We start from the raw sequence: 17,033 nt of genomic DNA on the forward strand, positions 1-17,033 counted from the left end.
TTCCCCTAGTCCTATCACTACCTGAGATCCTGAGAAGTCCCTCCCCAGCCTTCCTGTAGGCCCCCTTCAGATACTGGAAGGCCACAATGAGGTCACCTCGGAGCCTTCTCTTCTGCAGACTGAACAGCCCCAACTCCTTCAGTCTGTCCTCATGGGAGAGGTGCTCCAGCCCTCTGATCATCCTTGTGGCCCTTCTCTGGACACGTTCCAGCACCTCCACATCCCTCTTGTAATAGGGGCTCCAGAACTGGACACAGTACTCCAGGTGGGGTCTCAGCAGGGCTGAGTAGAGGGGGAGGATCACCTCCCTCGACCTGCTAGCCACACTTCTCCTGATGCAGCCCAGGATCTGATTGGCTTTGTGGGCTGCAAGAGCACATTGAGAGCTCACGTTGAGCTTTTTGTCCACCAGCACCCCCAAGTCTCTCTCCTCAGGGCTACAAATTTGTGACTTGAATATGCTTGTGAGAGGCCAACACAGAGGCGCAATATGGAGTTGTGCATGGAAAAAGACGGAGGAGCTTTAGTTTGAATTCCTCTATCTAGGTACAAATAAAACACTGCACAGCAAGACTGCAATTTACCTGCTTGAAACTATGCCATTGTGCCTAAATCGTTTCATGTCTTACACTGTTCTCAAGCTGCACCTGGGGAATTTTAGGCTTGAGGTGAGGAGAAAGTTCTTCACAGAAAGAGTTGTTAGCCATTGGAATGTGCTGCCCAGGGAGGTGGTGGAGTCACCATCCCTGGAGGTGTTCAAAAAGGGATTGGACGTGGCACTTGAAGCCATGGTTTAGTAGTCATGAGGTGTTGGGTGACAGGTTGGACTTGATGCTCTCTGAAGTCTTTTCCAACCTTATTGATTCTATGATTCTGTTTGTGTCCCTCGTGTTCCATAATTGTGAAGTATTTCCTATTTGTGAATGTGACATTTAAATCCAGTATTTAAACAGATGCAGCCCATTCAAAGTACTGTGTTACATTTTGCAACTGCTTTTGATTTGCCTTTAAGAAAAAATGCCTATCCATCATTTACATTTGCCTCCATTTGCCTAAAGTGTTCCTTGGTCTACAGCATCTTGCTTCCACTTTACAGAAAAGGAAGTGTAGTCAGAATCAGGCCCCTTGAATAGGAGATGAGAACTACAGGTAAGCAAAAGTTTGAGAGCAGAGGGTGAAACCTGGGCAATATTTTAGTCGAGGAGAAGCCTCTGTAAACACAGGCAAATGGTGCTTTTGGATAAATATCCATCAGACTTTTCCCCTAAAAGAAAGCAGAATTGGGATGACTGGCTAAATTTTATTTGTGTGTCCACGGTACAGATCTTCAGCAAAACGAGATGTTTCACTTCAGACAGGATATTTGTGCTTCACAGTACTATCTGTTCCTTTCATACAGTCCTTTCTCATGGGGAAAATTAAAAAAAGTCTATTCTGAAAACAAGGCTTCTCTGACTCTTTCAGCAGCCTGTGAAGAGGAGTCGTCTGCTGGGTCTGTGTACTGCTGAGGAAACATTCACAGAGAGTAATACCTGTCTTCTCGGTGTCTCAAGTCAGTTAACAAGATTTATGGGAGACATCTATTTTCTGCACTTCAGCATCAGAATAGCCTCCCATCTAGTTTCACAGTGGATTTTAAAATCTATGGGTCTCATCCTGAAGTGCCTCTGCAGGTGTTTTGGGGGACAAACATCAAGCGTTGGAGTGCTCCTGAAAGAGTAAAAAACCATGCAGATGTGTCCTAGGCCAGTCCCATGTACCCTTGCCTAGCAGAAAAGAGTAACTGCAGGGCTCTTACTTCCTCTTGTGAAGGGGTTGTCTCATCTTCTGTCTCAGAATAAGGGACATTTGAAAGAAGGCTCTGCACTGGTTTGAGACAGCAGCACACAGCAGGTCTCCCACGTCCCAGGCACAGTGAACAGCCTGATCTTGCCCCAGAGGCAACTTGAGCAGAAGTATGCCCTGATCTCAGCAGTGCTTCTGCTGTTGAAATTCACAGCTTTGCATTACCCTAGCTGTGGGTTTCCACTCCTCATACCACATTCTTTATTGTGTTTGTGTAGACAGATAGTTGTCTAGACTGGAGAACTGTTCTGGGTCATACTGGCCTTTTGGAGGGGAAGGAGGTTGTGGTAAGGTATGGTCTGATTCCTCTGTGGGGGAGGAGAAAGTACAATGAATGATGTGAACAAATAAGCAGAGCAGGAGAGCAGGGCTGCAGGTTTTTGAGAACTGAAACTGTAGGTATTTTCTGTGTGGCCTTGGTTAGAGAGAAGAGGAAAAAGGAGGATCTTCTATGTTCACAGTGTGTAAGAAACAAATTAGTTATCTTTATTAAAAGAGCCTGAGGACTTCTGCTTGAGGCAGACAATTGTTCTCAAAATACATGCTTTCTTGCATCAGAAAGGAACAGCATCAAAAATTAGGTGTAGAAAGAGAGAATGTGTGTGAAGGAGGCTCTGCAGTGGCATCACCAGAGATCTGCCAAGGGCTCTGGAAAGCTGTATGTGCTAAGAGTCTTTGAAAAGGGAAGATGGGTATGGCCTTGTGGCTTCCAAAACCTGTACGGATAGTGTGTTGGTGGGTTTAAGGGTATATTACTAAAGCAAATAAACTGAAAAATAAAAGCATGATATGACGAATACAGGAGTGATACTTCTGATTCACCAAGCAGCCTAGCTGTATCAAACACAACCTAGGGGAGTCAGCTGTAACTTTGAATTTTCAGGTTTGTATGGCCTGTCACAGTGTTAAGGTGTGTTCTTCATGTTCATTGCTTTAAAAAGCAAGCAAAAATGTCCCCCCAAACAAACATATTTCATGACCTTTTCTGGAGGTTCTTCTCCGAGACCAGAGAGGGTTTGCAAGTGCCTGCCAGTCTCCTGAGTGAGCAGTATTAATAAACATCTGCTTGTCTGTATTAACCCTTAATAAGGCACAGCAGCCCTTGTTAGGTATTATTTACAGAGTTTCCTCTACAATTTATTTATCTTAGTCTGCTCTTTTGAATACTCCCGAGTCCACAGGACGCAGATTTAGCAAGAGTCAACTTCAGCAAGAGTTAACTGTGCAGGAGAAAGGTTTGGCTTTTTGCCACCCAAGTTGCTGCTTGCTGCCAGCGTAGAGATCAGTCTTTAAATTATTACCATTTTGCATTTGGAAGAGCTGAGTTTCTGCCATTTATTTAACCTTACTTATTCCTGTTGAAAATGCTGCAGGTAGATAGTCGAATAACATGAAAGCTTTTTCCACAGGCTGAATTCACAGCTCTTGAGCTTATAGCTGATTTAAAGGTAATTGAGTAAACCACAGCAACTTTGTCTGCAGTAATTCTCAGTTCTGACACTGGCTGGCCTTGTTCCTAGTATAACCCATAGTGGAGTAAATCAGCTTTAAAAGCATTTGAAGATCCACGTGTAAAACTATAAACCTGCCACGCCTTTAATCAGGTAAACTCTTGTGGTGGTGTGTGTATGCCAGGCTGGCAGTTACCTGAGGCTGTTCAGAAATTGAAGTGTGACAAGGCTATATATTAAATACAAGTAAAGCCCTGCAGGAGTGGCATTTGCATTTGGCCAAGCAAATATGTTACTATTTTTGATTTCTATGGGGCTTTAGTTGTGCGGTGACCTGTAGGAGCTGAGGGCAGGGCTCAATCTCCACAGCACACCATGTGGCTGCCCACTCCTGTGTCACAGTGGTGAGCCAGCACAACAGTTGTCTGTGTAAGGGAGAAGTCAGATCTGTAGCCATGTGTTCAGTTACTCTGTCCATCACAGGTACCACAACTGCAATTCCCCTTTGGAAGAATGACAAGGTTTGGCAATACAGTATACAAGGAACAGTGTGACCAGCAGGACTAGGGATGGGATTCTGTCCCTGTACTCAGCACTGGTGAGGCCTCACTGTGTGCACTTCTGGGACACTCACTTCAGGAAGGATATGGAGGTTCTGGAGGGGGTCTAGAGGAGAGTGATGAAACTGGTGAGGGGGCTGGAGGGAAGAATCATGTAAGGAAAAGCTGAGGGAGCTGGGGGGTGTTCAGCCTGGAGAAGAGGAGACTTAGAGGGGACCTTATCACTCCCTACAATTACTTTAAAGGAAGTTGTAGTCACGTGGGGGTCAGGCTCTTCTCCCAGTGACAGGACAAGAGGGCATGGTATGAAGCTGCACCAAAGGAGGTTCAGGTTAGATATGAAGAAGCACTTCTCACAGAAAGGCTGATTGGGCACTGGAATGGACTGCCCAGGGAGGTGGTGGAGTTGCCGTCACTGGAAGTCTGTAAGAAAAGATCGGATGTGGCACTTGGTGGCATGGTTTAGCTGATGTCGTGGTGTTAAGTCATAGGCTTGTCTTAATAATCTCAGAGCTCTTTTCCAGCCTCAGTAATTCTGTGAAACTCATAACACTTTTGAAGTTAGCCTCTTTGCTCTTGCCACAGATCCTGATGTGTTCTGCTGCAGAGATACTTAGTAGAACATAAGGTCACTTGCCCTGTGATACAAACCTCAAGGCTTCCCTGTCTTTCTCCCTTCTCCAGTGAGGATGTGCATTTAAAAAAAAAAAAAAAAAAAAAAAAAAAAAAAAAAAAAAAAAAAAAAAAGGGGGGGGCAGCAAGATTGAGACAGAAAGAGTGATTGGCCAGTGGAATATGCTGCCCAGGAAAGTGGTGGAGTCACCATCCCTGGAGGTGTTCACAAGGGGACTGGATGTGGCATTTGGTGCCATGGTTTGGTAGTCATGGGGTGTTGGGTGACAGGTTGGACTTGATCTTTGAAGTCTTTTCCTCTATGATTCTATGTTTCTGTGATGGACCTTTCAGTTGTTCTCTGTGTAGCAGCACTTGGGTAACCTTGTTGCAATTACTCCTGTCAACTTTAGTTTCTTTTAAAATGAACAGGTACTGAGTAGGAAGAAATAATTCATGCATGACAAGTGTCATAGTTCTGATTACAAATGGGATCTGGGAATATTCCCTCCACCTCTGCTTTTTTTTTTCTGTGATAGAACAAGAGGACACAGTCTTAAGCTATGCCAGGCGGAGGTTTAGGATGGATGTTAGGAAGAAATTCTTCACAGAAAGAATGATTGGCCATTGGAATGGGCTGCCCAGGAGAGTGGTGGAGTCACCATCACTGAAGTGTTTAAAAGGGGACTAGATGAGGCACTTAGTACCATGGTTTAGTTGATCAGATGGTGTTGGGTGATGGGTTGGACTTGATGATCCCCAAGGTCTTTTCCAACCTGGTTCATTCTGTATTCTGTATTCTGATTTGGTTTTACATTAAGCAGATACCACAAGATAGACACTTAGGGGACAACACTTGCTGAAGGAATACCTTTAGGTAAGCAGCACTGATTATTTAAGAATATGATTAGTTTTGTTACCATCTCATGGATTTTTCAGCCTTTCAGATAAACCAAAGAGCCAGGATGTGTCTCTATGGAATACTTCAGGGCAAATAGAAATAGCTTGGCCATAACATTATTAGAAAAATGTCCTCAAGTACTGTTCTGATGGTACTGGGTGGACTCCTGAATGTCCCTGTTGGAAACTGGGAGTTTAATAAATAGGCCCTTGAAAATAAGATTGAATGACTCTTTAAGGTCAGCATTCCTCATTTCTTTTGTAGTAAGATATCAAGGGAAGAAGTCTAAGGTTTTGAAGGAAATATATATCTCTATTAGGACAAATTATTCACCCTCCCCAGTGCCATTATGAAGAATGAAGTACCCTACAGTATTGGGAAGAAGATTGGTGGTGGTGTGACTGTTGAGGAGGCAGCAGTGAAGAGGAGCATGTTCCTATAAACAGACTTTCTTAGCTAACCAAAGGGAGAGATATGATGGGCTCAGAAACTCCATTCAACCTACTGAGATGATTCAACTGCATGATTTTATTCTGGTGAAGCTCTGAAGTTGAGAGTGGAGGAAATTTTGTGTTTCTCTGAGTCAGAATTGTTCCCAGTTGTGTATATTTTGTATGTTGGGAGTTTTGCCACCGAGAGACTTCTTTTGCTTCCTCCTATATCAGAGAAATAATTGTATAATGCTTGAATGACTGCTGTGTAAGTTGGAAAAGTAACATTTATAGAAAGCTGAACTGTTCGTAATATTTCAGCTCTATTTCATGTGAAGTAGTGGCAGCTTTCACTGGGCAGGCAAGAATACAAAAGCAGGTGAAGTTGCAAGACAGGTTTTTTAATGGACAGGTCAGAATTTGCAGTCAGTTCTGAACCAGAAATGATGCTCATTCTAACAAAGCAGGAAAGCTGTTTTCCCTGATCTTTTGAACCAGAGGAGCATTGCTGTACTTGATCTTCACTGTGTATTTGAAGTCACAGAAGGAGTTAACCACCAGAGACAGCTTCCAGTAAATTCCAAAGTTAATGCATTATGCAGCAAAAAAACCTAGACCCTGTAGTCACAGTTGAATAAATTGACCTTCGTGTTGTGTCACACACAGTTCTCCAGTGCTGTATGCTGTTTACTGGCTGTGTTAGGGAGGCTGTGGGGTAAAAGTCAAAAGAAGATGAAATGTCCCTTTGAGTGCCCTATGGGAAGCCATCATTTAGAATTATTTTTTTCAGCCTTTTTGCCTGGAGACAGTATTCTTTTGTTTCACCTACCATGGAGTGCTAACAGTGGCCAAAAAATACAGAAGAGAGCAGCAAGTTAAAAATCCACAGCTAAAAAATCCATCTCGTTATTTGAGGCATCACAATAATGTTGGTTTCATTCCCTGTTTTCAGAATGTGTTTACACTTCTACCGTCAGTGAGGAGCTGAGGTCTCCTCACACCTGCACTCTTGGGCAGGAGTCACAGCAGCAAGCTCTATTCTTAGGCATGTTTGAGGCAGTTCTCGTGCACTTGTATCGGTGAGAAGAGGCCGGCCCGTGGTTGAAACTGCTAATGATAGCTCTTTTGAAAGTAGTGGATAAAAATAGTGTTATTTTAATGCTTGAAATACGATAATTATTGTCAAAATCTCCAGCTTAGTATGCCGTTCCTCCCTTATTTTCTCTGGTTTTGTCCCTCCCTGCAGTTCCTGCCAGATTTGATTCTGTTTCTGTGTCAGTGCCTGCAGCAATCCCTAAAGCAAGTTTTGCCAGCTCCATTTGTTGTTAAAACCCAGGCACTTCCACTGCAGGGACAAGTTAAATGAAGTTTCTAGCTCCTGCTCCTTTTCCTTGTGTCATCTACCTTTGCACATACCTTCCCCCACTCCTTGCCTGCCTGTAGATGGGAAATAGTTTCACATACTTCAGTGCAGTTCATCAGTGACCTTCCTGCTGTGAACCAATTCTTCTACCTTGGCCTTACTTTCGCTAGGGGTGGCCAAACTAGTGGCTAGATCTGGCTTGTCAGAACAGCTTACCTAGCTTGCCCTCTTCTTTTTAGCAGACTTCTCAATCATGGCTGAAGAGTGGGTTGTAGCCTACACAAACCATTTGAAGGCCTGTGGGTCTGGCTATACCCTTCTTTTCCCTCATCTCATTTTGGCTCTTTGTGATAGGAGGGGTTGTAAGGATGTATCTATGTCTCCTTGCATCAGCAGTTGTATTGTTGTCATTTAATAGAAGTGAGTTGCATTTTTTTCATGATGGGCAAGAGCTGTTATCAGGTAGGGAGAAGCCATGACATGCATGATCTCCTCCAAGTACTTCATGAAGTGTGTTCATTACAAGGAAGTTATTTTGGTCTTTACCTTTTGCAGAGCCCCAGTGATGTTAATCAGGCATGAATGCATCACAAAGGTTTTATTCACTTTGCAAGTAAAAATGCAATTGGTACACTTAAAGGCATATCTTTAAGTACTGACTGAGGCAGCTGTTGTGCCAATCCAGAAGGCTGAAGATCAAAATGAAACTGAAGAGGTGAAACACCTGAGGGGAGAAAAAAAGGGAGTAAGTTGCTAGAGGCAGACCAGGGTGACATCAGTGATCTCTGACTGTATAAGGTCGAGGTGGAGAGATTGTGTCAAAGAGCCTATAGGAATGTGGCTTTTTTGAGTCCTACCACAAGGATAGTTAATTGAGCTAAACATTTGTGGAAACTGTCTTCCTCTGACATGTTTTAGTTCCACATAAAAGATAGCTCATATTGGCTTTATAGAGACTGTCTCATCACTCTTGATAATCATTGTTGTTAATCTTAATAAAAACAGTCACAGAAGTCATATGCCTGTGGTAATCCTGGGTATTTACTGGGCTACATAATAGTTGAGATAAAGACTGCGATCCAAAGCAGTATCCAAGACAGAATGGACTGTTTGAGTTCATGCTCATATAGTAAGTATGGGAGTATATATCACAGAGTGATACTCCAAATCACTAAGCTCAGAATTGGCAGCCATAGAGTATAAAGGTTGTTCTGAAAGCCTGGATCTACCAGAGTACATTGACTTTGTATTCCTTATGTGGCTGCTTTAGTGTCTCTTCCATAATAGCCAGCCCACATGGTGGCTTGAGTGTTCTACGCATCTTAACTACAGTGACTTGTTTATACTGAACTGGTTGGTGGAAAGCTTCATAGCCAAGAAACCAGTCTTTTATTTGGAGTCCTCTCCATGGACAAGGAAGCAAGTAAAGCTAAAATTAGGCTTCCTGTAGCAGTCAAAATAACAAAGCTAACTTTAGACAGTAGATGGCAAAAAGGAAATTTTGTAAGACAAAGTGCACATTTTGGGATAGTGTCCTTCAGATGTGCAAATCAGTGTTGTCTCTGTTAACCTGTTTTTAGTTTTTCCTCCAAGCAAAATGACAGGTTGCTTCTGTCCACAGTTCAAGTGGCTTTAGTTGTCCAAATGGGGAAGAAAAAACCTTTAGGAAGTGGCTTACAGGGTATAAAATGCACACCAGGATAATCAGGCATTTTTAGACTTAGCCATTCAAGTTATTACAGGAAGAGGAGCAATCTTCCTGGTCATGAACTTGTTGCTTGTGGTCCCCTCTAGGGAATTACTGAATACACTTCACTAGGGAAGAACTCCACCAACTTGTCATTTTCCAAGCAGGATTTTGTTGATTAGAGATAGGTCTGAGTTCATGTGACTTGGAAGGACACCAACTTCCTGGATTTCTAAGCCTGCAGAGTCCAGTAGCAGGCTAAAAACAGAAGCAAGTGAAATTAGGGTTCATTCCTGCTGCCAGATTTCATCTCGGGCCCTTTGCAGGGGTTGATTTTGCCATTATCCTGATAGGGAAAAAGTCAAACTTGGCTGTAGTTTGGAACTACATAGGTTATTACAGTGGGCAAGTTCAAGCTACATTAGTGAACAGTGCACCAACACCTGCTAGAGCAATGTGACCATACTAGGGAAACTAAACTACAGTCTCACTTTAAATCAGATGCAGAAGCAGGGAAGAAACCCTAGAAATTTAACATTTGTGACCTTGCAGTGGACTGGTGGTTTACAGATAGTTTTTGGGTTGGTTTTTGCCTTTTTTTTGTTTGGTTGGTTTTGGTTTTAAGGTTTTCTTTGTTTTTAATCAAGTTGCTTAGTTTGGAGGGCCCTTCTTGGAAGAGATCCAAACATACTTTCATCTGTTTGTTCCAGTGGGTGAGTCTTGGCAGAACCTGTCTTGACCAGGGATAGCATGGGAACAAGCCCTTCCTCTCAATTGAAATAATGTGCTTTAATCAGTTTATCTAAGGACTCCCCTTCACGTGTCTTTTGGCTTCAATGCTGAAGGCATTAGAGAGGAGTGAGTCAGGCCTGTGACAGAGGCAACCATCGTAACACAGCTGCCCAGTGAAACATGGAGCCGTGTGAGCTCAGAGATGAAAGCAGTGAAGATGCAGTAAACGCCTTTGCAGTTTGGGCAGCAGATGTCTGTCTTCTGTGTTCAGTTGTGAGCCACTTGCCACCCTGCTACAGGTTTCCTGTGTGACTTGGGTGAGCCATTTCATCTCTCCCTGTGGTGTTCATCCAGTTTTTTAGGACCGTGGATTGTCTCTTAACTGGGTAAAGGGACAGTCCCTCATTATCAGATTGTTTTGATCATTACCAGAACCTAGATAAATCATTGAAGCTGTTATGTGTTTCAATGTGTGGCAAATAAGAAGTACCATGCAGAAGAGAAGTTTGCCATAATGATGGTTATATTAACACATTTCATAGCATACTAGATTCAAGACTTGCTGAATTCTTACCTCACCTGCTTCGATGACGCTTTGTTCTTTGCATGGCTTCTGGGAGTTGTTGCAACACAAGTAATTAAGAACAAGAAATGTTTGCCTGGAGTTTAAAATTCAGCTGGCCCATAACACAGTGCCAGCATTCTCCTGAGAAAGTGCTCTCTGTGAGCTCATCATAGCCTGTGTATGATCTTGTTCTATACAATTAAAATAATTGGCACTTGTTACAACACCAGTAAGATCAGAGACCTTAGGTCAGTACCGGAGCCACTAGTGATAAGAAGGATGTGTGATTTGCCTGAAGAGGGAAGGCTTTTTTTTTCTCAGTCTCCCCCAATGGTTCAGAAATCCATTGAAAATACCAGCAAGAGGCCTTTTTATTTCCTCCTGGAAAAAGCTTGTATATTTAATTCCTGTAATAAAATATTCTAATGGTAGTAAGTAGTGACGTTCTAGAAGGAAAAAAAATTGATTTCTCAGCTAATGGAGAAGAGAAGGGGAAATTATGAATCCCTGGTTGCCTGTTATTGGTTGACTAGCAACATTTGACCACAGAGAGCAACATGAACACGGTTTTAACACACAGATGGCTGCGAGAGAAGAGCTGTCTGTGTGAAGTATCTCCTTAAAGTGGGTCAACCTGATTTTTCTAAATATAACACAAAATGAGTTAGACTGAAACTGTTGCAGATAGTTGTATGTTCATTTTAGCTTTAGGAAAAAAAAAAACAACCTTGGCATTTTCTCTTCCTTATAGTCACACTGTCTCTTCAAAATAGTTTTTAAACTAAAAATATATTTCCTACAAATCAGACACAGGGGCAAAAAAGTATCTTCTGCCATACTGCTACTACACTGTGTCCAGTTCTGGGCCCCTCAATTTAAGAAGGATATTGAGACACTTGAACATGTCCAAAGAAGGGCAACAAGGCTGGGGAGAGGCCTCAAGCACAAGCCCTGTGAGAAGAGGCTGGGCAAGCTGGCGTTTTTTAGCCTGGGGAAGAGGAGGCTCAGGGGAGACCTTATTGCTGTCTACAACTACCTGAAGGGAAGTTGTAGCCAGGTGGGGGTTGGTCTCTTCTCCCAGGCAGCCAGCACCAGAACAAGAGGACACAATCTCAAGCTGCACCAGGGGAGGTTTAGGCTCAAGGTGAGGAGAAAGTTCTTCCCAAAAAGAGTGATTTGCCATTGTAATGTGCTGCCCAGGGAGGTGGTGGAGTCACTGTCCCTGGTGGTGTTAAAAAAAGGATTGGACATGGCACTTGAAGCCATGATTTAGCTGATCATGAGGTGCTGGCTGATAGGTTGGACTTGATGGTCTCTGAGGTCTTTTCCAACCTTATTGGTTCTACAATTCTATGACACACTAAAGCAGATGATGTGTACTAAGACTCAGAACAATTAAGCAAGTAATTCTTCAAGCTTGAGTGCAGAAATGTAGCTGTTGGGTCAAAGGAGATTTCCACAAGACAGGCTGTCATTACAAATTCGTCTAAGTCCCTTTGAGTTAGCCCAGAAAGGCCCCATAACACTGCATGAGCAGCACAGATGTTCTATTGCTCTACTAGCTTGAGTGTCACCAACAACCTCTGGCACATCATCTACCTTACACTGCAAGTCAGTTCCAACTCTGTGTTTTGCAATGTGAACAGTAATCAAATTAAGGCTGACACCCAGGCTATGCCTCAGATTGGTAAAGACAAACTTGCAAGATTCATCATGATCCATGTTGTAATGATGTCACCCACCTAGCATGCATTCCCTATGGTATCCATGGTATCCACAGTTTCTTTGGTACACCAACCATGATGCAATGCATTGTACCTGGAGACAAATATACTGCCTGTGAATGATGCAAACGTGTGACTGCAGAGCAGTTATTTCAGTGCAAACTGGACTCATAATGTTCGGTTCTGCAAAATTACAGAGCAACTTTTACTCCATCTGAAGTCAGTAGAAGTTGGTTTAACTATTCAAATTCATTTTGATTAACTTAATCTTGACACTGTGGCACTTGCCCTGTTGTAATGAAGATGGGTCACTGTGAAATATCAAAGATTTTCTAATTTAAGGTGGGAGGGAATATTTGCTGCCGCTGAAAACTTTGTCTTCAGAATGAGCAGTAACACAAATTGATAGTTTACAATTACTGAGTTTCCTTCTCTCCCTCTATCTTTTTTTTTCTTTAAGCTGAAATTATGTCACCTGTAGACAGAAATAAAGAAAGTGGAATTCAAATGCCAAAGCTATGCAAATTTTGTGACGTCAAAGTAACAACCTGCTCAAACCAACACCAGTGCAGGAGCAACTGCAACATCACTGCTATCTGTGAGGAGAACAGTGAAGTCTGCGTGGCTATATGGTAAGTTATTTCCTCATAGAGGTGGGAAGTGGAGCACAAACACTTGCATCATTATTTAGTCCTTTCCTTGATCACTCTGATATTCTGAATGTCTCAGCTACCTGCCTAGCTGAGGCATTGCTCTCTTGCATCGAACTCACATCTGTGCTCAGCATACTGAAAGATACTTGAGGTTAAAAATTCTGATGTAAAATGTTCAGTGGGCTTTTTTTCCTTCCAAAGCAGTTCTGCTTCAGCTTACATTGTTACTGAAAAAGAGATGTGTTTTCACTCAGACCATTAAGATGCATCCACCCACTGCACTCAGCAGAAACAGATTGGAGACCCAGAGAGGATTGTGGTAGCACTTACTGAAGAAAGACTGTTCTCTTTCACATTTCAAAGTGAACTGGATTATGTAAATCTATCACAGGAGGATTATTTAGCATATGTAGGTAGATATACTTTTAATTAATAGTAACAAAAGTGAATGTTCTGTGTATGTACTGACTCTGATGTAGGCTTAGGTTAGGATTTTTTGACTCTAAACTTGCAATCTAGTCTAAAAACTCTGTTTTGCACTTCCAGAAATGGCAATGTCATAGGGTTGGAAGGGTAAGGCCAAAAAGCCTCCTCCCTCCCCCCTGTAAAGTAAAGGGAAAGAAAAATTGAAGGGAAAGGAAAAAAAAACTCACAGCTGAATGAATCCGACCACCATATTCCCTTTCTTAAGGGGACAGCCTCAAATGGTCACAGGCAAGTAATGAGTTCCTAAGTGGGCAAAAGAAACAGAAATTAGTATTTCCAACATTGCTGATTCAAGAACATTATGAGAACCACTTACAGAAAGAAATAATTAATTCATTTATTGAGGGATTTGTTGTGTCCATTGACTTGAAGAGACTTCTCAGCATAATTGAGAATAGACACTTGAGACACAGGATCAGCCCACTGTGCTGTAGCATAGTTTTCCTGTGCTCCTTTAGCAAGTGGTCAGTGTCCATTATTGCCATACAAAGTGGCTGTGGTGCAGTTTAAGATACAGTCTTTCATGCCAATTTAGACAGATGGGAGTTGGGGACTGTGTTTGAAGTGCTATTTGCCTCTGAGTCATGTGTCAATGAAATAAATAAAATCTGTGGACCAGGACAAAATGCAGGAATATGATACAGACTGTCATCTTTGAATATTGCTCTTACAGCACTGCAGCTCTAGCTTGCAACTGTTCTGTGGTTGGTTGTTACTGTTATTAGGGTAACTGTGCAGAAATTGCACTGAATGTTGGATTGAGAAGCAAAACAAAAAGATCAGCTCACTAGAAATTCCTCAGATTTTGAGTAAATAATTCTGGTTTTATCATAACTCCCCACAGATTTTTACTGACTGCACAGTGACCACAAAACCCAAAAGTATGTTCTGAAGTTCACAGCAGTTAATTGAGCATGAGCTTGAATAATTCTGGGTGAGAGTTTTTTGAAGGCACTCATTGGACCTTAGTGATAATATGATACATGAATAGCTGTGCCATTGTACTAATGTCCCAGTGTGAGGATGCCAGACAGCCAAATTTACCCCATTCAGAAAAGCTGGAAAGGAACATATGATACTCTTTAAATCCCATAGAAGTTCACAAAAGAGGCAGATTTTGGGCAGGCATAGTCTTGTACTCAGCACTGGTTAGGCCACACCTTGAGTACTGTGTCCAGTTCTGGGCCCCTCAGTTTAGGAAAGATGTTGAGTTGCTGGAACGTGTCCAGAGAAGGACAACAAAGCTGGGGAGGGCTTTGGAGCACAAGCCCTATGAGGAGAGGCTGAGGGGAGCTGGGGTTGCTTAGCCTGGAGAAGAGGAGGCTCAGAGGAGACCTTATTGCTCTCTACAACTACCTGAAGGGAGGTTGTAGCCAGGTAGGGGTTTGTGTCTTCTCCCAGGCAACCAGAATAAGAGGACACAGTCTCAAGCTGCACCAGGGGAGGTTTAGGCTGGATGTTAGGAGGAAGTTCTTCCCAGAAAGAGTGATTGGCCATTGGAATGTGCTGCCCAGGGAGGTGGTGGAGTCCCCATCACTGGAGGTGTTTAGGAAGAGACTGGATGGGGAGCTTGGTGCCATGTTTAGCTGATTAGATAGTGTTGGATAATAGGTTGGACTTGATGATCTTAAAGGTCTCTTCCAACCTGGTTAATTCTCTTCTACTCTCTTCTTCTACTCTCTTCTTCTACTCTCTTCTTCTACTCTCTTCTTCTACTCTCTTCTTCTACTCTCTTCTTCTACTCTCTTCTTCTACTCTCTTCTTCTACTCTCTTCTTCTACTCTCTTCTTCTACTCTCTTCTTCTACTCTCTTCTTCTACTCTCTTCTTCTACTCTCTTCTTCTACTCTCTTCTTCTACTCTCTTCTTCTACTCTCTTCTTCTACTCTCTTCTTCTACTCTCTTCTTCTACTCTCTTCTTCTACTCTCTTCTTCTACTCTCTTCTTCTACTCTCTTCTTCTACTCTCTTCTTCTACTCTCTTTTCCTTTTGTAAAATATTTCTTCATTGATTCAAGTTTTCTTCTTTTAATTTTTAGGAGACAGAATGATGAAAATGTGACATTAGAAACAATATGCCACGATCCCCAGAAAACACTGTATGGTCATGTACTGGATGACTCCAGCCCAGAGCAGTGTTTCATGAGGGAAAAGAAGGAAGATGGAGGTCTGATGTTCATGTGTTCCTGCACAGGTGAAGAATGCAACGATATGCTCATTTTTCCACCAGGTAGGTTAAGTAAATAACCCTGCAAATAATGTTAATTGTGTCATACCAATGGGATTTGGAATCACATTTTGTGGAGGAAAACTTCGTCTTGCAAAATCTCTAACTCTTCTTTATTTTGTTTGTGTGTGTGTGTGTGTGTGTGTTCAGAGGGTATTTCTTTCTGCCACAATGTCTTTTTGAAGTAAGACTGCTACTCAGCTCAAGACACTGCACTTAAAAGTTGATGAAAAGAAAGATGAAAGCCAGATGTTTAGAGCTGTTCTGTTGACACACTAAAATGCAACTCATTAATTACATTATAAAGCATGAACAAGAGGCCATATTTAAGGTCTTGCCTTTTCTAAAAGGCCACATTGCCATAGTATGGCATCTCCATATACAGATACAACTGAGTAACTTGGTAGGATGTGACTTCAAAGTCATCTTCCCTGTTGTAACTGATTACTTGCACTTGTACTCTGGTGGGCATGAAGTAGCTGGAAGGTTCATTTACTGGTGGATGTGCTACCTCATGCTTATTACAGCACAAGGATGTCTATGTGAGTCCAGTCAAACCAGCGAAGTCTTGAGTATAGAACAAATCACAAGTGTAGACCAAATCACCTGTCCCTGTTCTGCTTCATAAATGCTTGTATATTCTACTGCAAATAGAGTAAATGCAGTCAGTACAGGTGTGTACAGTGGACTTCATGCTGCACAAACAGATGTGCGCATGTGCATATACAATGTACACACCTCACTTTATTGTGTTCTATCTGCTGGATCCCACAGTGATTCCCTTATTAAGTCAGGTCTGTAACAGGCAAGTGTGAGGCCTCTGTGGGGAGCTTTGTGTGCACACACTTCTAAATGAGTACAGCACACAGAACCTATCCTTAATCACTTCCAAGCTCCTCAGACAGGCATATTGTGAAATCCTCATTATCTGAGATAACAAAGGGTTGGAATACTGTTTCCACTACTAGGAAACACAGTGCATGAGTGCACAGAGGAAATAAACTATGTGAGTGGCTTCCCAGCCATCCAAGAGGGCTAACTAGTTTAGTATCATTGTATCATTCAGGGTTGGAAGGGACCACAAGGATCATCTAGTTCCAACCCCCCTGCCATGGGCAGGGACACCCAACACTAGATCAGGCTGGCCAGAGCCTCATCCAGCCTGGTCTTAAACACACGAGATTAGCCAAAAGCAAGCTAGAAAGTCTTTGCCTCTCTTTTGCCCAGACTATCTGCATCAGATGCTTCTTTCTCATACCCTCCCCGTGGCTGATTTGAAACCAGTCTGACTGCTGATTCACAGTTATATGATCAACCATTACTTGAGTGGCCTTTAAAGGAGTTGGAGGAAATACTGGTGCTAATGGGAGTTCAGGTGGTAGACCCAGGACCTAAATCTAAGTTTGCCTTGATTTTGCATGTGAGCATGTTCCTGGTGAAAAGATTCATAAAACACCAGGTTGGAAGGGACCTCAAGGATTATTTAGTCCAATCTTTCAGGGTGAGAATATAATTTAAATGAGATGACCCAGCATCCTGTCAAGTTGGGCCTTTGTCATGGATTGAGTTGAATCTGCTACTGTTCTTACCATGCTGCAGTCATGTCAGCATCAAAAATGAAAGTACTGACTGGAGCAAAGTATTGTGGGGCATGAAGTTCAGATTGTAATATGAGAGGCTTCCTGTTCCAGTTGCTGCTTCTGGTTTCCAGATTTTGGGGTGTTGCTTTTTCTTCAGGGATGGCATTGAGAGGGGTGGGAGTTGGGTAGGTGCTGGTTCCTTTTGGGTTTTTTTGCTA

At 42.6% G+C, this 17,033-nt stretch overlaps 1 protein-coding gene across 1 annotated transcript in view; it reads left to right on the forward strand.

The window, feature by feature from the left end:
• The window catches only part of TGFBR2 (transforming growth factor beta receptor 2), a 66,860-nt gene that overhangs the window by 19,029 nt on the left and 30,798 nt on the right, over window positions 1–17,033 (forward strand). The window contains exons 3-4 of the mRNA XM_068152907.1: window positions 12,332–12,503; window positions 15,048–15,238. Coding sequence (XP_068009008.1) covers window positions 12,332–12,503; window positions 15,048–15,238 — 363 coding nt within the window. The remainder of the gene's footprint in view (window positions 1–12,331; window positions 12,504–15,047; window positions 15,239–17,033) is intronic.

This window comes from Melanerpes formicivorus, unplaced genomic scaffold (assembly GCF_026170545.1).
Source record: "Melanerpes formicivorus ecotype bairdi unplaced genomic scaffold, bMelFor1.0.p_v2 SCAF_24, whole genome shotgun sequence".
NCBI lineage: Eukaryota > Metazoa > Chordata > Aves > Piciformes > Picidae > Melanerpes > Melanerpes formicivorus.